The sequence below is a fragment of the Squalius cephalus genome (genome assembly GCF_949319135.1).
Source record: "Squalius cephalus genome assembly, chromosome: 7".
Lineage (NCBI taxonomy): Eukaryota > Metazoa > Chordata > Actinopteri > Cypriniformes > Leuciscidae > Squalius > Squalius cephalus.
This window is the reverse complement of record NC_137128.1, coordinates 7,870,170-7,894,008: the sequence shown is the minus strand read 5'-3', so window position 1 is coordinate 7,894,008 and position 23,839 is coordinate 7,870,170. Positions and strand designations below refer to the sequence as shown.

At 35.9% G+C, this 23,839-nt stretch overlaps 2 protein-coding genes across 3 annotated transcripts in view; one reads left to right on the top strand and one right to left on the bottom strand.

Moving 5' to 3' along the window:
• LOC307161680 (uncharacterized protein) overlaps positions 1-23,839 on the bottom strand; it is a 484,934-nt gene that overhangs the window by 118,137 nt on the left and 342,958 nt on the right. The window lies entirely within an intron of this gene.
• LOC307162350 (uncharacterized protein) lies at positions 1,947-22,573 on the top strand. 2 transcript variants are annotated; one of them, XM_079877597.1, is made up of 4 exons: positions 1,947-2,000; positions 8,196-8,323; positions 10,209-12,120; positions 22,497-22,573. In XM_079877597.1, the coding sequence occupies exons 2-4, from the start codon at positions 8,266-8,268 to the stop codon at positions 22,561-22,563; spliced, it is 2,037 nt and encodes a 678-aa protein (XP_079733723.1). In that variant the 5' UTR covers positions 1,947-2,000; positions 8,196-8,265; the 3' UTR covers positions 22,564-22,573. The 2 variants fall into 2 exon arrangements, with proteins under 2 accessions (XP_079733723.1, XP_079733724.1); XM_079877598.1 differs by having other exon boundaries at positions 1,989-2,139.

The following is a 23,839-nucleotide window of genomic DNA, read 5'->3' as shown; positions in this document are numbered from 1 at the left end:
CCCCCAACTAATGAGCGAGCAGGAACGAGTGAGAGTTAACAGATGAAATAAGTACAAAATTGTCATTTATTAATACAATTGAACTATACTCCACAGTGATTAATCCAAAAATCTGCATTGGCATAGCAATACCAGTGTTTCTCACAGCATTTATGGTAAATCTGTGGTGGATGGACCTCAGGCCTTCTCGGGGGGTTTGGGGGCATGGTGCACTTTGAGAGTTCAAAGTTAAAAGCTCCAACCCATATTCAGTGTGCAAATTAAACAAAGAAAAATTAAAAAATATTTTAGTTGTGTCTGTCTACATTACACTACTACATAATAATAGTTATAATATTAATCCCATGACGGAAATAGCCATCTATTGTAAAACAAATGCACTGAAAAATAAAGGACGGTCATTAAAGCGGTAAACTTGCACTTGCGTTTTATTACGCATTTAGGAGAGTATTGCAAGAAGCTGCTTACATTAACCTTACTTTCGAAAAATAAATAAATACAATCATGATTTTTCATTAAAAATTATGTTAGAATTGTAGGCCTAAAATACCTTGGTATCTGCTTGTTTTCATCAATGGTGTAATTAATACAATTACAATTAATTTGGTTTGTCGTGATTGATTTGTGTTCATAATCAGTAAAAAAAAAATCTTCTAACAAGAATAAACACATATGAACAATTAAATTATTATTGTATTATTAATTATTTTATATCTGTTTTGTCTTATAAATAGAATTTAATTTAATTCATTTTAAAATTTGTCGCTGGAGTGAATGGGAACAAGATTTATTGAAAATATTTGAAAAAATATAAGTGTTTCTTAAGTCAATACTTTTGAATGGCTTGTCAACTTTCCAACTTTTGAATAAGTAATATCAAGTCGTCAAAATACAACTCGTCAAAACGACGCTGCTGACGTATTCTTTCACGCGCACACACAATATGGCATCACACTCTGCGCATATGTTTTACAACATAATTGAACATATACATAGTCCTCCTAACACTTTTTAAATAGCCCACTTAAAGTGTTTATTACAAATAAATTACTAAATGTTTAAAATGAATAAAAGTAAATGAACAAAAATTTGCGTTACATATTTAAACTCGTGATTCCCCCCATTAACACCTAGTAGCCTAAGCCAAACAAAGTGTTAATAGGGTCAGATTCGAGTAGTGCATGAACCAGTTTCAAAAACAAGCAGTCAGAAGCAAGACAGGACATTATGTTGGAAATAGCTCAAATTGTTTACAGGATCAATAAAGTAGGAGTAATAGTGAAATTTATCTGGATTCCAGCCCATATAGGAGTAGTCGGAAATGAATTAGCAGATAAATAAAATAAATAAATAAAAACAGAGGTAGATATGGCAGTAAGTTAAAGTAAGAAGTTAAAAGTATAATCAAAACAGAAATGAAAAAGAAGTGGCAGGAGGAGTGGCATGTGGAAACAAAAGCTAGAATGTTCTATAGTATCCAGAAGAAGGAAGGAGGAATGAGAGAAAATAATAGAAATAAAAAGGAAGAGGACATTATTTCGAGAATGAGATTCGGGCACACTGGATTAAATAGTACACTTAAAATAATAGGGAAACATGAAACTGGGTTGTGTGAGCAATGTAATAGTAGTTAAAGATGTAATTATTAATTGTCGTAGGTATAAGCAGGAAAAGATGATTCTGAAAGATAGGATAAGTAAAGAAAAATTAACAATTGAATTCAGGGCATGTTGGGTATAGAGCAATATTTAGTTTTTTGGAAAAAACTGGGCTCATTAGAAGGATATGAGTTTAATTGTATTAATAATGTTGTGAATAACTGTATTAGATATTTATGTATTTATTTAATTAGTAGTGAGTAAAGTAGGCTATTTGATCCCCACTCCATTTCAGAAGGTGGCGGTAATGCACATTAAAAAGTTGTTTGCCAACCGCCATTAAAAATCAGAAGAAGAAGAAGAAGTCACGTTAGGAGCCAGCCTCCAGTCGAGTCCTCTGAGGTGAGTCGAGCAGTGCACGGCACACTTTATAGTTTGTTTAAGCGACAGGCTCATTTCGTTATTGTTTTCATCGGGCACAGCGCTACTTGTGCGTCTTCCTACTGAAATAAACATTTAGTGCAGCAGCAGCAGCGAACAAGTGAGGAAAATATGTTGATTTCATTCAGACCTCAGTGATTTTGTGTTCTTTTCCATGTCTTTATAGTGAGAAAAACTGAATGTCAAGTCAAAAGTCAAAATTTGAGATCTATGAGAGGGAGACTTTTTTTTTTTTTTTTTTTTTCTTCAAGTATTGGAAGACAATTTAAAACAATTATTTTACAATCTTACACATGTCTCTTTACCAATAAAAAGAATAATAAATAATAATAATAATTAATAACGAAAAAATGAATATAACAAACCATCCCATACCCGACCTGTTTACATTGACTTGAAAAGGTATGATGAAGGAATGTTAAAATATTACATAATCAAAAAGATGCAGTAATCCACATGGTTTCCTTCTAGATAACTGCTAAAGGGTGCCAGATTTTGTCAAACTGCTCAAGTTTTCCCTTCAAACAGTATATGATTTGTTCCAAATGTAAAGTAGAAGACATCTCTCCAAGCTCTATAACTTGACAGTAGGAACCTCTTTTTTTCTTCCAGAACAACAGGAGTAACTTCTTGGCTGTAATTAAACTAGATGCAAGCAATTTGTGCTGTGCTCCTGACAATGGATGCATATGTTCAGAAAGTCCCAGAATGATGAGTGCCGGGTCTGGCTGCATTGTGTACCCTAAAAAATTCTGAAAGCACATCAAAAATTCCATTCCAATAACTCTGTATCTTGGAGCAAAAAACAAAACTATGGGACAAATCAGCATCTAGTGAACTACATTTGTCACAAAGAGGCGAAACACTTTGAAAAATTCGATGCAGTTTCTTTTTTGAATAATGCAGTCTGTGAATGACCTTAAACTGAATAAGGCAGTGTCTGGAACTGATAGAATGTTCATTAATATCTTTTAAACTTTTAAGCCAAGTTTCCTCAGAAATTTCCATTCCTAGTTCTTTCTCCCAGTCCTCCTTAAGAAATTTAGTAGAGGGAGAATTAAAGGATTGTAGCAAGTTATATATAATTGATAATGCCTTTTTACTTCCTTTACACTGATCAAGACATTTATCAATAATTGAGGGTGATGTAGTGTCCAATGAAGGTGTATGAGCACGTATATAATTCCTAATTTGCACAAAAAAAAAATTAACTCTGTGGAAGTTTAAATGTCTGTTGCAGTTGACTAAATGATGCTAGAACCCCATCAAAGAAAAGATTGTTGCCCCTTTGCATAAAGGTCCCATCTAATCTTGATGTTGTAAATGGTGGATTCTTAGTAATAGGAGTTAGAAACGAAAGGGACTTTATCTTGAAATGTTCTTTTATCTGTTTCCAGATCCGACATGTATTCCCAATTATGATATTACTATTAAAGATAGAATGATTCAGAGTTACAGGAGAGAGAATCACTGCTGCCGGATTGTAGGGATAACACTACACTGATCACAAATTATTTGGAGCCAATCTGGACGAACACTATTATCATCCAACCACATTGAAATTTGTCTGATGTGAGAAGCCCAGTAATAAAGACGAAAGTCTGGGAGTGCCAGACCTCCCTCTTGTTTAGGTTTACAGAGATGTGCCTTCTTAACTCTGTGATTTTTTTTTTTTTTATCCCCACAAAAAAGGAAGAATAATCAAATCCAACTGCCTAAAGAAGGATTTAGGTAGAAAGATTGGAACATTCTGGAAAAGATATAATATCTGTGGTAAAAATATAATTTTAATTGCGTTTATTCTGCCGTACAGAGAAATATTCGCTTGCAATTTGGAAATTAAAGGGGTAAAGTTGGCCTTTAAAAGTGAAGAATGTTTAATGGTAACAACAATTCCAAGATAAGTAAATCTTTCCTTTGAAACTTTAAATGGAGAAGATTGTATCGCAGACAAATCTTTTAGTCCAACAGGCATAAGCTCACTTTTATTTAAATTAACTTTAAATTAATATTTATAGTGTCCAGAATAACTGGCAGACTCAAATGGGGTTTGGTAATATATAGCAGGATATCATCTGCATATACAGATATTTTATTGGCTGCATTTAAGGTGTTAAAGCCATGAATAGAAGGGTCAGAACGAATGGATTGAGCAAGAGGCTCCACAGTCAATGCAAATTAGAGAGGAGAAAGGGGACGACCTTGCCTGGTCCCTCTATGAAGATTAAAGGGACCAGACAGAGTATTATTGGTTAATACTTGTGCTGTAGGACTTTTATACAAAATCTTAATCCAATCTGTAAATTTATCACCCATATCAAATTTTCTTAACACTGCGAAAAGATAGTGCCATTCCACTCGGTCAAAGGCTTTTTCAGCATCGAGAGAGATTATTACCAGATTGCCTTGAATAGCTTTGGAGTGGTGCATTATATTGAAAAGACGCCTAGTATTTTGTGAGACATTTCTGCCTGAAATAAATCCGTTCTGATCGGGATGAATTAGACCACTAATTAATCTACCAAGTCTATTTGCGAGTGTTTTTGACAGTATCTTATGATCGACATTAAGAAGAGAAATCGGTCTGTATCCTTCGACCTCCTCTGTATTTTTACCTTTTTTGGGAATAACAGTTATGATTGCTTCATTGAATCTCGGTGGCAGTCCATTCACTGATGCCTCCTCAAATGTTCTGAGCAGGTAGGGGGAGAGGGAATCACTAAATGTTTTATATAATTCAGAGGGCAAGCCATCCGGGCCTGTAGTTTTACCATTCTTTAAGGAGTTTATTGTGCCTTTTAACTCTCCTAAAGATATAGGCCTATCCTTATTAAGGGAATCGCGCTCATCCTGAGTAGGAGAGGGAAGGTTACATTTATTTAGAAACTTAAACCCATAGCTTCTAAGTCAGTACAAGGGTCTGAGGAATATAAAGTTGAATAGAATTCCTGAAAGCAGTTGTTTATATTATATGCTTTGTCTTGATCTTATGAATTGTCTTGTCACTTTCTAATTTATGTAACTGCCTCGCAAGCAATTTATGTGCTTTTCCCTGAATTCAAAATATTTCTGTTTAATGAAGAGGAATGATTTACTTAATTTATCTGAAACAATTTTATTGTACTCATATCTTAACTGTAGAATTTTATTGTAAGTTTTTAATGAGGGAATTTGTGCACTTTCCTTATCTAATTGGTGAATTTGTTTTCCGAACTATAAAAGTTTTGCTTTATGCAGTTTATTTCTGGACCCCTGATACGAGAACACATCCTCTTAAAAAGGCTTTCAGTGTTTCCCAAAGTAATCCTGGTGAAACTTCGGGGGTGTCATTTTTCTCAAAAAATATTTCCAATTGTGCAAGCATGAAATCGTAAAATTTAGGATCATCGACAAGTCGAGGATCCATTCTCCACACAGGAGGTGAAGGTGTTAGATTATTAAGGAGAAGTTCAAATGTGACAGGAGCATGATCTGAAATTAGTATATCATGGATCTTATTATTTAAGACATTAGAAATTCATTTGTTTTCCACCAGAAAATAATCAGTGTGTGTGTATACATTATGAACCTGTGAGTGAAAGGTATAATCTCTCTCGATGGGGTGAAAAAGTCTCCATATATCCACTAAGTTAGAGTTAAATAAATAAATGCATTTAAAAAGTTCCTTGAATTAGAGTGAGGGGCTCTTTTAGATGATGATCTGTCCAAGTACACATCTAGGACACAATTAAAGTCCCCCCTATGATGAGATTAGTTTGAGACATATTTGGGATAAGAGCCAACACTTTCTTAAAAAAAATCTGGGTCGTCATAATTTGGGGCGTAGACATTCACTAAAGTAATAGGAAAGGAATGTATCTCACCAGACAAGATAATATACCGACCCTCTTTATCTGTTTTTATTGTTTCAAGTTTAAATGGCACACCTTTTCGTGTTAGAATAGCAACCCCACGATCTTTAACAGAGAAATTGGACTGATATACATTTCCTATCCACTTGCATTTCAACTTATCCTTGGAATCCGGTTTTAAGTGCATTTCCTGCAAAAATATTACATCCGCAGTCTCAGAGAGTGATTTCAAGTGTGATAGTACCTTACTTCTTTTTACAGGGTGATTTAGACCTTTCACATTCCACTAAACAAGCAAAAACAAGCCCTTGTTTGTTACCTGATGTTACAGCATTACTCTGCATCATTAGGTACCTAATATTTCATTATCACCACACATTTTAATGCTTTGAAGTACTATCTTAAACAGGTCAACATGAGCACGGTCAACAAGTGGCAGATTATCTAGCGATAAAGCCTCCATCAGAAGTTGCGCAGTAAAGTCCCTGGTTTCATTTCGGACTCGGCCCCTTCCTTGATGTGTAATATGCGAATGTTCCATCTCCTCCTACGTCCTTCAAGGTCCGTGCATTTGTCCGAAAGCTGCTCTACCACCTACTTTAAATGTCCCACTTCTTGTTCAAGCTTGGTTACTGTGTCCGAAGAGGTGGAAGCGTTAGTTTCCAAGCGTGCAATTTTCGAAGCATGCTCATCCACCGTGAATTTAACGGCCGAAATCGCAGAGCTGACCTCATGCTGGAATGCCGTTATCTCTCCTCGTATAGAGACAGCAAGTTGTTCAATCTTGGAGTCTATTATCTCCCCAATATCCGATTTGATTGAGGTTATTTCACAGCGTAGAGAAGAGATTGCACTAAGAATCGCTGCATTACCCGCGTCCTGAGTACTTTCCGCCGATGCATCTTCTGTAGCAGAGTCCGAGGCGGACACGGCCTGATCCGGTACTTTACGAGGTTTGGCTGGCATGTTTAACTACGAATATCCCAGATCAACAATATTAAAAAATCACGCGCCAAGCTAGTGACAACACACAGAGACATTTGTTCAACAAACAGTTTTACTCACCGTCCGGTTCCAACGCACGACCGCGAAACTTTATCATTGTGACTGCTCGATCCTTAAGCATTAGACGATCTGCAAATCCGTGGATCTGGGCTTTGTTTATAAAACAATCATCGTCGAAATGCAGGGAACAACAGTCTTACAACACAACTCCGTTTATGCTCAGGAAAACAAACTCCATCCACGGGTTCCTTAACGCTGGGTTCTTTGGGAATCTGTGCAGGGTTGTCTTGCCCTGGCAACCAAAAACACACTTCTTTGGTGACATTGACTTCCCAAAAGCCGGGCAGGGCGCTTTGATGGCGAACTGCTTTCACTCTCTTGCTCTAGTCTACGAGTGTGCGCGCGGCCGCGATCTTACCGGAGAAGTGCCCTTAGGACCCATATAAGGAAATTCCGCTCTATCTTACGTAAGACAGAGCCATACTCGAAAAAAACTTTCCGAAACTTGTGACAAACCGGAAGGAGTATTTTTGGAACAAAAATACTCCTTCAAACGTACAACTTAGTTTTTGAAACTTTGTCCATGTTTAGCATGGGAATCCAACTCTTTACCAGTGTAAAAAACTCAGTATGCATGAAATAGCATTTCACCCCCCCTTTAAATCTATACATAAATGATAATATATATAATTATGAATACAGTTTGAGTCAGTAAACATTATTTTTTGTGTTGCTCTTTATTTTTTTAAAGGTTTTATGATCCTTGTTAGTTTCTGTACAAAGCTGTAACTGTAGTGTAGTAGTTTTTGTGTTAGTGATGTTTTACACGTGATATTGTGAGAAATAACAGTATGGTCTTTAGGTAGAGCAAATTTATAGACTTTTAACATATCCTTACTCAAATAATCTGGTTAGGGTTAATATTATACTATAATGTAGTATAGGGTAATATATATTATCATGAAGTGAGATGATCTGCTGATTATCCTGAATGGCTTGTTGAATGAGTGTTGATAGTCTGAGGCTTATCAATATTAACAGATCTGCTGAAAAGACCCTTTATTTCACATCAATAACTTCCTGTTGTCACCTCATTTATTATGCTGATGATATGTAGCCTACATGTATTTCTGTTTAAGCTTTCAACTGTTTTTCTTACCATTATTTATATTTGCAAGAATTGATATTACATTACTTGTATTCAATTCTATATTTCTTGATATCTGACTGTATATCATTAATCATTTACATCATTAATGATCCTATGGCAATCACATAATTAATGAAGCTTCTCCCACAGCAATTCACCAATATTTCCTGGAATATTGCCATCAAGCTGAAATCTTCAAAGACCGAGTTTATTAAAGAACATGAGTGATCCAGAACCCTGCAGAATGAAACGCACTGAAGATACTGAAGAACAAAGAGGTTGGTGTTTATTCTTCATTCAATCGTGATGCTGAAAAACATTCATGTTATACAGCTTCAAACACTTCATCACATTTAGATAAATAGGCTAGTTAAACTATCAAATGGTACAAAAATGTTCTTGTTTGTTTTCAACAAATGGTCTGTAAAGGGAGGTTCATATTTAATTGTTCACATCAAACTAAACATTATTTTAAGGTATGGAGATATATTGATAGCTTCTCATATGCTTAATGTCAAATTTATATAGAGAGGAGTAATATTTTTTTGTGGATTTTTTGAAGGGACAAGAAATCGAGAAATTTATTTGCCCGACCAGACAAGTAGCCTGATTAGAACATCAATAACAAAAAAAGATTACTAGCATGATTGAACATTATCAACTAGACCAACATGGATCAACTAGACATTGATTCTAGGGATGGGGCCGATCCGATCCAGTTTCGGTATCGGGACCGATACCAGCGTAATTCACGTATAGGATTTTCCCGATCCAACCTGCGGAGATATCCGATATCCATGAGTCATGTCTGCACTCTAACGTTGTCTGCTGACATGACTCCAAAAGTGATTCCCGGCCCGCCGGCTTGTCTGCTAGCTGGCTGCAAACTGTGGAATGGATTTCCTGAACGGAGGCGCGGCTCAATGAGACACAGAGTTATGAGACACGCTCCCGCTCGCCACAGTAAACGTGATGAATGGCGACTGTAGACGCAAAAGCCGAATCCCGGACATTTTGGGCGATCCCGAAATCCCAGGCAGACTCGTCACGGAGACTCACTGGTAGCCTAACCTTGTTTTAAACTGTGCTCTCTTACCAGTAGGTGTGGCCTCCTAGGGCATTCCAAGTGCATTCTGGGAGTTGTTGTCTTTCATCCACATGAGCCAAAAATACATTTTCTGGCTTTTCTCAGGCTAGAAAGCTCCAAATTAAAAAAATTCTTCACATTTCTTCTACATAAATGACCTATTTTAAATACACATTCATCTTTCCAGAGGTGAAGTATCCCTTTAAGTAAATATAATTTAATTGCTTGACTTGCTACTCTCTGCTGACTCAGACGACAACATCTTCCGATCCTACGTCGGCCACCGTAGCTTCTCCTTCGAGTTTGCAATTTGAGGGATGGCCATGAGTGACTGTGTGTTTGCAATTCGCAAATCTCACCACTAGATGCCGCTAAAAATCACACACTGCACCTTTAACAGGATTTCCTGTTTTTCTGACTTCCTTTTCTGACCTTATACTTACCTCAAGTTGCCTTTTGGGACATACATACATACATACATACATACATACATACATACATATCATACTTGCCTGTTGAGAGAAGTTTATTTCAGCATCATATAAAATAAACAATAATGATAATAATAATATTAAAGCAAACACAGCAGTATCGGAATAGTATCGGCATCGGCCGATATCCAAATTCAGGTATCGGGATCGGATCGGAAGTGAAAAAATGTGGATCGCTAATTGATTCCATACAACTGTTGAAATTAAGTCATACTTACATTTACAAGTTACGTACATTTTAGATGCAATATTGACTGTTTTTGTTCTGTTTTAGTCCTGCTGTAACTTCACCTGCTGGTGTCACTGTTGGACTTTTTAAAAACAAGTGAATTTTTACACTTTTTAATGTCACATTTTTTAATATTTGCGTTTTTATTTTTTGTAATATCTATTATTTTCTCATCTAGTTTTTTTGAGGAGACACTGCCTTCCATGCCTCCTCAGAGGAAACGCCCCTGATCACAACATTTTATAGCAGTTGTCTACTTTGTTACATCAGGACTCACTTTTATGTCCTTTTACTTCATGATCCTCTTTTTGAATTTTTTTGATGTACTGAAAAGGACATTTTCTCTTTCATTTCAGACCTGATGGAAGAGAACGAGGAGAGTGAAGTCGAGGAGGGACATCATGTCAAACCTGGAGAAAAACAGTTGAGTCGATCAAAGACTAAAAAGAAATTTTTAAAGAAAACGAGCGCCAAGAAATCTTTCACCTGCACTCATTGTGGGAAGAGTTTTTCAAGGAAATATAGTCTAGAGATTCACATGAGGATCCACAGAGGAGAGAAGCCGTTTACTTGTGATCAGTGTGGGATTAGTTTCTCAAGGAACCATAGACTAAAGCTTCACATGAGGATCCACACAGGAGAGAAGCCGTTCTCATGTGATCAGTGCGGGAAGAGATTCTCATACAAAGGAGGTCTTGAAATTCACATAAGAGTTCATACAGGAGAGAAGCCGTTCAAGTGTGATCAGTGTGAAAAGAGATTCTCTAGCATCCAACATCTTCATGCTCACATGAGAATTCATACTGGAGTGAAGCCGTACGCATGTGATCAATGTGGGAAGAGTTTCGCACAAAAACCAGGTCTTACGAAGCACATGAGGATCCACACTGGAGAGAAGCCGTATGTATGCGAACAATGTGGAAACTATTTCACACAGAAACAAACTCTTGATTCTCACATGAAAGTTCATACTGGAGAGAAGCCTTTCAAGTGTGATCAATGTGGGAAGCGTTTCACTCGATTAAGAAACCTTAAAGAACACATGATGGTCCACAGGGGTGAGAAGCCGTTCACTTGCGATCAGTGTGGGAAGAGTTTCTCAAGGAAACGTCAACTAAATATTCACATGAGGATCCACACAGGAGAGAAGCCGTTCTCATGTGATCAGTGCGGGAAGAGATTCTCAAAAAAACAAGGTCTTGAAATTCACGCAAGAGTTCATACCAGAGAGAAGCTGTTTACGTGTGATCAGTGTGGGAAGAGTTTCACACACAAACAGTATCTTCATGTTCACATGAGAATTCATACTGGAGAGAAGCCGTACACATGTGATCAATGTGGGAAGAGTTTCACACAACAATCAGGTCTTACGGGGCACATGAGGATCCACACTGGAGTGAAGCCGTATGTATGCGAACAATGTGGAAACTATTTCACACACAAGCAAAGTCTTGATTCTCACATGAAAGTTCATACGGGAGAGAAGCCATTTAAGTGTGATCAATGTGGGAAGAATTTCACCCGATCAATGGTCCTTAAAGAACACATGATGATCCACAGGGGTGAGAAGCCGTTCACTTGTGATCAATGTGGAAAGAGTTTCAGACGCAAACATAGTCGAGAGGTTCACATGAGAGTTCACACTGGAGAGAAGCCGCATGTATGCGATCGGTGTGGGAAGAGTTTCATCCGACCAGCAAACCTTAAGAGTCACATGATGATCCACACAGGAGAGAAGTTGTTCGCATGTGATCAGTGTGAAAAGAGTTTCCTACACAAAGATAATCTTAAGCGACACATGAGAATCCACACCGGAGAGAAGCCGTTCACATGTGAGCAATGTGGCAAAAATTTTGTTAGGGCATCAGTCCTGAAGGCACACCTGGTAGTTCATACGAGGGAGAAGCCACATACATGTTCAGTTTGTGGAAAGAGTTTTTCATTGCGGCAAAGTTTACAAATACATGAGAAAATACACTCTGGTGTGAGAGAGTACATGTGCTTTGAGTGTGAGAAGACTTTTATTTCAGCAAACCATTTAAAATTACACCAGAGAATTCACACTGGAGAGAAACCTTACAAGTGTTCACACTGTGACAAGAGATTCAGTCAGTCAACAAATCTGAAAACACATGAGAGGATCCACAGCAGAGAGAAGCTGCACACATGTGATCAGTGCGGAAAGAGTTTCTCTATTAAAACTCGCCTGAAGCTTCACATGAAGATCCATGAGGTGGAGAAACCACATCACCGCAGTCTGAGATCACGGTTAGTAGATCATCTTTATGTGCTGAGCAAACAAATTCTCTTATATGTAAGTTAGGCACAGACAAATCAGCATGTAGCCCAAGACTGGTCGCCCACTGAAGCTAAGCAGTGTTGAGTCTGGTCAGTACCTGGATGGGAGACTCCTGTTAAAACTGAGCTGCTGCTGGAAGAGGTGTTAGTGAGGCCAGCAGGGGGCGCTGCTCACCCTGTGGTCTTTTCGGGTCCCAAAGGCTCAGTATATTGACCAAGACATTATACTGAAACAAGCACTGTCCTTCAGATGAGACGTTTAGCCCTGGACACACCAAGTTAGCTTTAGTTTTTTCTGCACCGTTGGCTCTAGTCTAGGGTTTTTTCGGCTGATTCGGCATGTATAATCATCAACGTCGGCCTGTCAGTGAGAGAGAGCTCCGATTGGCTGCTCAATTAAGTGAATGAGTCCATAATAGCAAAACAGCGAGCAAACGGTGCAGATAGAAGGCTGTTATAATTTTACATCATCTTACCTGAGTATCCCATCGCTCAAATATTTTCATAGTAATAATATGAGTGGAATGAAGAAAGTGATCGCCATGATTAATATGGTAAGCAAATGCTGCTGAGTTTACGGTTTGTGTATCTGCAGTCCTAGTTTTGGTTTCGTGTTTTGATTGACGAAAATAGACACCTGCTAATATAGAGAGCTACTTCCTTACATGAACGCACCTGCAAGTTGACAGCCAGCTGTAGTCCTTTTGGTGTGTTTAAGCGTGTGTTTTTTGGCCAACATGTTGGCCATGAGAGGCGACAACACAGTTAGCTTTCAATTCCGCTATTTCTTTGACGTCAGCTTGTTGTGTCCCCACACTTAAATCAAGGTCATTAAAAGTCTCATGGCAATTCTAGTAAAGAGTAGGAGTGTAACCCCGGTGTCCCTGCCAAATTCCCTCCATTAGTTAGGCTACATTATCAATCATGGTCTCCTGATAATCCCCATCCATTAAATTGGCTCTATCTCTCTCTCTTATCCACCTATAGCTTGTGTGTGGTAGGGTTGCAATGGTTCTCTGTAAAAAATCCACTCACGGATCGGCCCCCATTCTGATGACGCATCTTTATTATGGTTTGTTGAAAATTACACGTAAAACAGACAGAGTTCGGATAATGTATGCTTCTGTTGATGGTTACGCATTCTGGCTTTCCAATACGTTACAACAGCGATGATCAAAAACGTGAATAAACCGTTCATTCTTTGTAAACTTTGTTCAATAGGAGTGCTGCACACTCTAATACGATCAGTCATTTAAGCCGTCATCACTCAGGTGTTGATAGTGTGCGAGCACAGGTAAGACCAGAACAGCACGTTACTATCTGTGTGTAAACTAAACTCATTTAAGACGAAATATAACTTGCACGTGTGTGAGAAGAATTGTGTGTGAACTCATCTGAAGCACGCACACGGGAAGCCCCATCTCAGACAGCGCGCAAATATTGAGTTTTCTTTCAAGTCTTGCGCTTGAACGGACAAATTCACACACAAATTAGGCCTATGTCAACATGCCTGTCTTGGCAAGTATTCTAGCAAACACAGTCTGTTGTGTCTTAAGTGAATGTAAACCGTCGAGAAAGACAATGCATGTGTATCAGTATCAGTGTCCTGGATCCATGTATTAGCCTATGCCTTAAAGGTCCCGTTGCATGCGATTCCATGTTTAAAAGTTTAGTTAGTGTGTAATGTTGTTGTTAGAGTATAAATAATATCTGTAAAATTATAACGCTCAAAGTTCAATGCCAAGCGAGATATTTTATTTAACAGAAGTTGACTACAAAAAACGCCTGGATTGGACTACACCCCTCTACATCCTGCTTTAGTGACATCACCAGAACCGTGTTTAGACTAAACTCCGCCCACAGGAACACAGGCGTATTGATGGCGAAATGTCAACAGACGGTTGATGTTTATCTATAATCAGATACCGCAAAAGTTTAATTCGAAGTTGTTAGTTTGCTCTGTCCATTTCACCACGGACTGTTTTTCTAACCTGGGATAATATCAAGCAGGCTTCTCTCAGCGTTTCATACTGACGAAGGGGGCAATTTCAACTATATTCCAGCAAGCGGTAAGTACAAGTAGTGATTTAATATGGAAGTAGCGATCAACTTCACATCGTTTCTCTTAGTAGGATGAAAATAATCTTACTTAAACTGTGATTAATATACAGAAAGCGATCAAAGAACAATCCCTTTCCAATCGGCCAAGCTGTGACACACAGCGCGAGTTTATATGGACACTTGCCAAAACTCGTTATGAAATCAATGACGCTGTTACACTGCACAACGAAGCTCTTACTGTATTTATATGCCTCATGTTTGCATTGGTGAAATCATTAGTGAGTGCAGAAACTGCGTTGCAATGATAAGATCTTTCACGCGATCAACAGGCTGTCATCTGCTCAATGCTCATCATCACTGCAATTTTCTATGTGATTGAAATAGATCTAAATACTTAAAAAAACTTCTCACGATTCGTTAATCCCGATAGCTGTAATAGTAAAAACGTATAATAGCTGTAATAGTAAAAGTTTTCCAGATAGTTCCACATGTAATGCCAGATATTTCATATGCAAGCATTTCAGCCAATCACAGCAGAGGGCGTTTACACTGAAGTCTCACAGCAGACACGCCCCTTCAAACAGGGTGTTCAAACCAGGGAATGAAATCAGGCTAGGAAATATGCCTTTTACTTCTAAATTATAACAATTTTTGATCTAAAAAACATACTAACATTATAAGGGCACCCCTGGAAACATGATAAAATAATAAAAATAATCCATGGAATGGGACCTTTAAAGGGACAGCAGCCTAATATTCCTGCTGTCTGTGTTTTTCATATTAATAAAACAACAAAAGACAAGGAAATCACTCACTGCTCTTGATTGAATAGCTTTTGTAACTAATAAGGATTCATCTTCAATTTATACAGTGAAATATGCAGTTATTTTACATTTGATTACTTTATTACATTTCTGTACCTGAAAGCTAATGTTAGATCTACCTGAAAATCCTGAAAAGCCCTGTTTATTTTATAAGTATCTTTGCTCAATTGTGTTTGTACGGAAGCCCTGAACCGCAAGGTGAGAAAAAAAATAAAGAAAACTTATCTCGTTATTTCGACTTAATAAGTTGTTATTTCGACATAATATCTCGTTATTTCGACATAATATCTCGTTATTTCGACTTAATAAGTCGTTATTTCGACATAATATCTCGTTATTTTGACATAATATCTCGTTATTTCGACATAATATCTCGTTATTTCGACATAAATATCTCGTTATTTCGACATAAATATCTCGTTATTTCGACATAATAAGGGGACATTCTAATATGCATTAAGCTACATTTAGCGTTCTTATAATGAGTTTCTATGGGAGGAAAATGCTTAACGTCAAATTAAACGCTTTGCGTTCATATTCTGGACTTATCTGATTTTTGTAGTAGCCTATAGCCTACTTTATTATGATTTTAGTATCATATTGATTAATAAATGCACGCACAATTATCCGTGAACTTGATAAATGTTGCAGATATGTTTTAGGCTACTATCCACAAACAAATTGCTTTCAATTATGTGTGCAAAATTCAGAATTCAACGAATGCAGTGCAACAACAACAATAATAGTTAAATTAATATTAGTATTATTAATAATAATAATAATAAAGGTCGCAGTAGTGCTAGGCTAAGGCAGTGCAAGCCAAGTCAAGTAAAACAGAGTTTCTTTGCGTTCATAGTCTGGACTTATCTGATTTTTTTGTAGTATACTTTATTATGATTTTAGTATCATATTGATTAAGAAATGCACGCACAATTATCCTTGAACTTGATAAATGTTGCAGATATTTTAGGCTACCCATAAACAAATTGCTTTCAAATGTGCAAAATTCAGAATTCAACGAATGTGCAGCAATTTGTACAAATAGAGACATTTTTGTGTATAAAAGACATTTTTTGTTTTATTTTGTATTAGTGATTATAATTTGCGCGTCCATTTATTGACGTCTGAGTCGATCTCATTTGAGTGTATTCGGCAATTTGCTTAACGTGGAATTAAACGCGTATATTCTGAGCTCATCAGATTTTGTTGTGCATATACTTTATTAGTATGATTATTTACGGTGTTTGGTCTGTTAGTAAATATGTTAAGATTTGTATTCATTTCGATATGCCACTAGAGGGCAGAATAAGACCGGGAATTATAGAATGCATTGTAGTTATGTTGACCTACTGTTTTCATAACACTGGATATTCTACTAATTTATTCTTTTCTAAAACGTTGCATATTAATGGCAATTAACTTTGGCAATTACACTAATAATAATAAAAATGATAACAGCCGCAGTAGTGGTATAAGGCAGTGCAAGCCAAGTCAAGTAAAACATAGTTTCTGATCTGGCCAATAATGACCAAGCATGAAGCAAAATAGGCTATCTGCGATTGAGTTGTGTAAAGTTAACAAATAAACCAAATCTAGATAAACTATAAAGCTGGCTGAAAGAGCAATACTGACAACAAAACTAGCACAAAACTATGTGTAATTGCCAAATGTTAAACAGTTTGAGAATTCATGAGTAGGCCTACGGTTTATAAACTGAGCGGACGGGATGGGTACTTTTCAATCAACATCTCTACTACATTCATAATCTGGACACCTGTTGGGTACGCACTGCGCAGTGTAACGAAATATTGTCTCTGCTAGTGTCTCAAGGACACTTCTCTTCACTTCAAAATATTTTGTTTATTTGTGATAATCTTAGCACTTTATTATTATTGTCTAACCTGTATTATGACTGATATTTGACGAATTGCCTTGTTCCTTTTTTTGTAAGTTTTGGACAAAAGCGTCATCTAAATATGTAGCCTAAAATGTTATTATTAATATTTGAGTTTATAACTATAAATGAGTTAACTTAAGACAGTAATATGTTTATCATAAAATAGTTTATGAATGCTATATTTGTTAGCAAAAATTATGCAAAAAATATAGGCCTATTTTATCCAAAACTGTAAAAGCGTTTATAAAAATAAAGCATTGATAAATCATATTATTAAATTATATTATGACAAACATATTACTCTATTACTAAGTGAACTCATTTATAGTTATAAACTCTAATAATAATAATAATAATAATTATTATTATTATTACATTTTAGGCGTGGAGGCGCCGGCGAGATCACTTGCATCTTCCTATCAATAGTGGAATTCTGGACTTATCATGCAGTGTGCGCTCCACAATAATGGTGGAATATGTTGGAATAGACGATTTAATATGAATGATGGGCGTCAAAATCTTGTGGTTATTTGTTATAATCTTAGGACTTTATTATTATTGTCTAACCTGTATTATGACTGATATTTGACGAATTGCCTTGTTCCTTTTTTTGTAAGTTTTGGACAAAAGCGTCATCTAAATATGTAGCCTAAAATGTTATTATTAATATTTGAGTTTATAACTATAAATGAGTTAACTTAAGACAGTAATATGTTTATCATAAAATAGTTTATGAATGCTATATTTGTTAGCAAAAATTATGCAAAAAATATAGGCCTATTTTATCCAAAACTGTAAAAGCGTTTATAAAAATAAAGCATTGATAAATCATATTATTAAATTATATTATGACAAACATATTACTCTATTACTAAGTGAACTCATTTATAGTTATAAACTCTAATAATAATAATAATTATTATTATTATTATTATTATTATTATTATTACATTTTAGTCTACATATTTAGAAGACGCTTTTGTCCAAAACGTACAAAAAAGGAACAAAGCAATTCGTCAAATATCATAATACAGGTTAGACAATAATAATAAAGTCCTAAGATTATAACAAATAACCACAAGATTTTGACGCCCATCATTCATATTAAATCGTCTATTCCAACATATTCCACCATTATTGTGGAGCGCACACTGCATGATAAGTCCAGAATTCCACTATTGATAGGAAGATGCAAGTGATCTCGCCGGCGCCTCCACGCCTAAAATGTAATAATAATAATAATTATTATTATTATTATTATTAGAGTTTATAACTATAAATGAGTTCACTTAGTAATAGAGTAATATGTTTGTCATAATATAATTTAATAATATGATTTATCAATGCTTTATTTTTATAAACGCTTTTACAGTTTTGGATAAAATAGGCCTATATTTTTTTGCATAATTTTTGCTAACAAATATAGCATTCATAAACTATTTTATGATAAACATATTACTGTCTTAAGTTAACTCATTTATAGTTATAAACTCAAATATTAATAATAACATTTTAGGCTACATATTTAGATGACGCTTTTGTCCAAAACTTACAAAAAAAGGAACAAGGCAATTCGTCAAATATCAGTCATAATACAGGTTAGACAATAATAATAAAGTGCTAAGATTATCACAAATAAACAAAATATTTTGAAGTGAAGAGAAGTGTCCTTGAGACACTAGCAGAGACAATATTTCGTTACACTGCGCAGTGCGTACCCAACAGGTGTCCAGGATTATGAATGTAGTAGAGATGTTAATTGAAAAGTACCCATCCCGTCCGCTCAGTTTATAAACCGTAGGCCTACTCATGAATTCTCAAACTGTTTAACATTTGGCAATTACACATAGTTTTGTGCTAGTTTTGTTGTCAGTATTGCTCTTTCAGCCAGCTTTATAGTTTATCTAGATTTGGTTTATTTGTTAACTTTACACAACTCAATCGCAGATAGCCTATTTTGCTTCATGCTTGGTCATTATTGGCCAGATCAGAAACTATGTTTTACTTGACTTGGCTTGCACTGCCTTATACCACTACTGCGGCTGTTATCATTTTTATTATTATTAGTGTAATTGCCAAAGTTAATTGCCATTAATATGCAACGTTTTAGAAAAGAATAAATTAGTAGAATATCCAGTGTTATAAAAACAGTAGGTCAACATAACTACAATGCATTCTATAATTCCTGGTCTTATTCTGCCCTCTAGTGGCATATCGAAATGAATACAAATCTTAACATATTTATTAACAGACCAAACACCGTAAATAATCATACTAATAAAGTATATGCACAACAAAATCTGATGAGCTCAGAATATACGCGTTTAATTCCACGTTAAGCAAATTGCCGAATACACTCAAATGAGATCGACTCAGACGTCAATAAATGGACGCGCAAATTATAATCACTAATACAAAATAAAACAAAAAATGTCTTTTATACACAAAAATGTCTCTATTTGTACAAATCGCTGCACATTCGTTGAATTCTGAATTTTGCACATTTGAAAGCAATTTGTTTATGGGTAGCCTAAAATATCTGCAACATTTATCAAGTTCAAGGATAATTGTGCGTGCATTTCTTAATCAATATGATACTAAAATCATAATAAAGTATACTACAAAAAAATCAGATAAGTCCAGACTATGAACGCAAAGAAACTCTGTTTTACTTGACTTGGCTTGCACTGCCTTAGCCTAGCACTACTGCGACCTTTATTATTATTATTATTATTAATAATAATACTAATATTAATTTAACTATTATTGTTGTTGTTGCACTGCATTCGTTGAATTCTGAATTTTGCACACATAATTGAAAGCAATTTGTTTGTGGATAGTAGCCTAAATATGCATGATCGTTGATGCCCACTCCGCATATTGCCTTTCCAGACAGAAAGTGTTTTGCAAAATTTAAATCAATGCATTGTGTTATGTGAATGATTAGGCAGGATAATTTTCACATCATTTTGAAGAAAAAACTCTAGGCGATGACATCCATTAGTCAAAAGTCTTATTGACACATATTTAGAATGTGTTTTATGGCCTTATTTCAGAAACTTTAGTTTTTAGTTTTTTCAATAACCATGCATAAATATTATTTTCTCAAAAATACAAACATGTACATGCATGGTGCTCACATATGATGGTAGCCCTGTTTGTGCTATATAGAGTGCCCATTAGATATAGATTTACACCATTGCCATTAATATGTTTATAAGCAACTGAAAAAAGCAAAAATGTCAGGGCATGTCAGAACATCTCAAGGACCCCAAAAACACCTTAGACCCTAGAGGGTTAATGTGCCACTAAATCTTGTGCCATGTGCCGACAGATTGTTTCTTGTGCCATGTGCCGATGGATAGATTCATGTGCCACTAAATCTTGTGCCATGTGCCGACGGATTGTTTCATGTGCCACTAAATCTTGTGCCATGTGCCGACAGATTGTTTCTTGTGCCACTAAGTCTTGTGCCATGTGCCGACAGATTGTTTCATGTGCCACTAAAACTTGTGGCATGTGCCAACGGATTGTGTCGTGCCACTAAAACTTGTGTGCAAAAAAGATTTGTTGGTTGATTGGTATCTATAAACCTGTGTTCAACCAACATAAATATGATTTTCACATATGATTTGGTCTGTTGTGTGTTTTGACTCTTGACTTGTTAGGGTGTAGATAAATCATCAAACAATGTTTTCAAACAGCAGTTCATATTTTTGTATTTGCTTTGGTGCAAACAGCATCTTTATTTCCAAAAAGTTATTTTGTTTATTAAACACGTTTTCCCTTCCCCTCCCCCACCCCTATGTGATGTCACTAAAACTTGACACATGGACAATAGTCAAACAAAATAGAAATAAAATACAAATATGTAAATGCACATAATAATAATAATAATAATAAACAGATATAAACAATAAAACAAATCACTAAAAATCAACTGCTACCTCAGGAATGCTTTCCTTCCTGATGTTAGAAAGGCGTTTGACTGTGCTAAAGCTAGCGTACGCATAAAAAAAAAAAACGGAAGTATACTTTGGGCTTTATTTGCTATCAGTAACACAGTCTGTTAGTGAGCCACCAAGTGGTAGTTTTATGTAAGAGCAGTGGCTCTGGACATGTGACCAAAAGCACATAACTTATTGGTTGGTCAGCTTTTTATACAGTGCAATGAAAAGATTAGAACACCTCTGTAAAACAATCTGTCACATTAGTTACAGTTTCTGTTTTCATAAAAGTACTAGGGCTGACAAAACGGCTGAAAAGCAAAATTCGAATTTATTTCTTAAATATCGGCAAAATTCTAATTCTATTCTTATTCTAAAGGCAATACTTAATGTTACAGGAAAAGAGCACAAGCAGAAAGAGGGCTCAAGCGAGCGCAATAAGAAAATATAAACCAAATCAGGCATCGGATCTGTAATTAAAATGGAATTAACTTTTTAAAGTGCATTAACTTTTGAAACAATTGTTTTTAAATAAAATATAATTTCCTTAATGTGCATGCAAGAAAAATTAGGCATAAAATGGTGTAAGTGCATCAGTAACCTGAGAAAATCTGTCTTCAACAGACATTGTAATTTAATACATGAACACAAAATAGAAAACTTCCATTCAGAAACAATTTCTACTCACTACACATCTACATATTGTTTGTCATAAACACCAGACGCTCAACTTGATCTGCAGCGAGTGCTGAGCGCTTTTTGTTGACAATGTTTTTAGCTGATGAAAACACAAGCTCATCTCTGACCGATGTGCCAGGTATGGTCAAGTATGTCATTGCGTGAATTTTAAAAATTGACAAATATTCGAAATTCGAATTTTTATTTGACAGCCCTAAAAAGTACATTGACCTTTTTTACATGTAGAATTTGACACCTACACTTAAGGTCTAACAGCAAATTTATTTTTTACTCCGAATTAGAGATGCACCGATTGATCGGCTGGTGACCGGAATTGGCAGATTTTCACGTGATCCGCCATGACGGCGACCGGCCGGTCAGTCTGACATATGCCGATTTTATCTGCAAATTTTCATGAATTTAAAAAAAAATCTGAATTTGCATGTCTAGTGTGTTTTAACAAGAACTGGAGTAGGCTATGTCAGAAAATTAACTCAAAAATATTTATAGAAAATTTACCCATTTAAACTTGTATTTATTATTCAGTTTGGGTAAAAGTATATGGTGTTTTATAAAAAAAGAAAAAAGGCAGGTCAAACTCAATGAAAAATCGGAAATCGGAATCGGCCTAGAAAATTGTGATCAGTGCATCCCTACTCAAAATGATTTCTTATTGCCTGCTTGAGGTGCTGGAGCTCTTTCTGTAAAGTTAAACAGAGACTCACTCGCCCTCAGGACAAACATTTAGGCAAAATGGAAAAACTCACATGACTTTCTAACATTTAAAGAGAAGTAAATAACTGTTAAAGTTATTCAATGGGAAAAACATCTCAAGCCAGAGTAAAAAACACAGGCAAACAGGACAAACTGTGTTAAACTGAAATCTGAAATATTGATTATTTATCTGTTAGAAATTAAACTTGTTTGTGTTTTTGGCAGAACTATGAGAAAGCATCTGGAAGGAGAGGACAGAGATAACGCCAGTGATGCAGATCCTGCAGAATGAAACATCATGATACTGAAGAACAAAGAGGCTGGTGTTTACTCTCGAGTCCTCATTCATTTATCATGCTGAAGAAAATGTTGATGCTTGCTAGATTTACATTGTTGCAGGTCGAGAATAAAAAATGACAGACTAAAGCACATAACCCAAGTGTATTATTTTAACTTTTAACTTTTAAACATTTTATTTCTTTCAAGTGTAAGTGGCACCCTCTACTGTACAGGCATGATTTGCTTTAACTTTAGTCCAACACATATTGACATTTGGTTTGAAAGGACCATCTGTCAACAAATTCTCACATTTTTGCATAGCTTAGAGGCCAATCAGCTTGTGCCGTGTAGGAAACGATGCAATTGCTTACAGATTACATGTCAAGCCTGCACCATCTAGAGTTTCACGACCAAAATAGTGATTTATAACACAAATCATCGTTATGACATTAAAATAGATCATAATCGTGAACCGCAGTTGTCAACCAGATTTGATGGGATTAAAATCACTGTTAATCTATCAGTGATCTTGACTTTAAACTTTTCACTTCACGTTTGTCTCCCATTTGAAATCTCACATTATTTCATGTTTCTTTTAGACCGGATGGACGTGAACAAGGAAGAAAAAACAGAAGCCAAAATTCACATGAGATTCACATGAGAGTTCACACTGGGAAGAAGTGGCTCAGGCTTTCGCTCTGAAACCACATCCACCTCGTTCTGCAAACAGTCTACTGAAATCTGTGATTTATCCTGGACGATGAAAAGTATAAGAATAATATAATGAAAATGTAGTAGTTTTGTCAGGATAGATGATGATCAAACCTGTTCCTTGACTGAGAAGTAACTTTATACCTTCAGCAAAATGTTTTTCATTTTTTTTTACCAATGCCTGTCAGGCCTGCTCATTTTCCTATTAAATTCCTTTTGCCTTACTAAGAGTTATTTACTGTGCATTAGATATTAATAATATCATTTAATTTTTAGTCATGCAATTCACATTCATGTCCCATAATATATACATCAGTGATCCTGTGCCCTTTCTCTTGGTTTGGCAACCGTCCCCTTAAGATATCTATGCATCGCCATTGCTCTGCAAAAATGTTATTGAACTTGTTATCTGTCTCAAAGAACAAGCAGAAAATTAGCTAAATATTAACAGCAAAACAAACTGTCAAAGAGGAGTTTCTGCAAATTCATGTGGGAATGTCCACATAAGAAATGAAGGGAGCTTTTACGGTTTCACCCAGATTTTTTCCCACAAAACTTTATTTTAGTCTCATCTGACC

Excerpts from the sequence above, each read along its gene's own strand:
- LOC307162350 (XM_079877597.1), top strand. The coding sequence starts at position 8,266 with ATGAGTGATCCAGAACCCTGCAGAATGAAACGCACTGAAGATACTGAA. Across the intron at positions 8,324-10,208 it reads AGATACTGAAGAACAAAGAG|ACCTGATGGAAGAGAACGAG; the intron begins GTTGGTGTTTAT and ends CTTTCATTTCAG. Across the intron at positions 12,121-22,496 it reads CACCGCAGTCTGAGATCACG|AACTATGAGAAAGCATCTGG; the intron begins GTTAGTAGATCA and ends TGTTTTTGGCAG.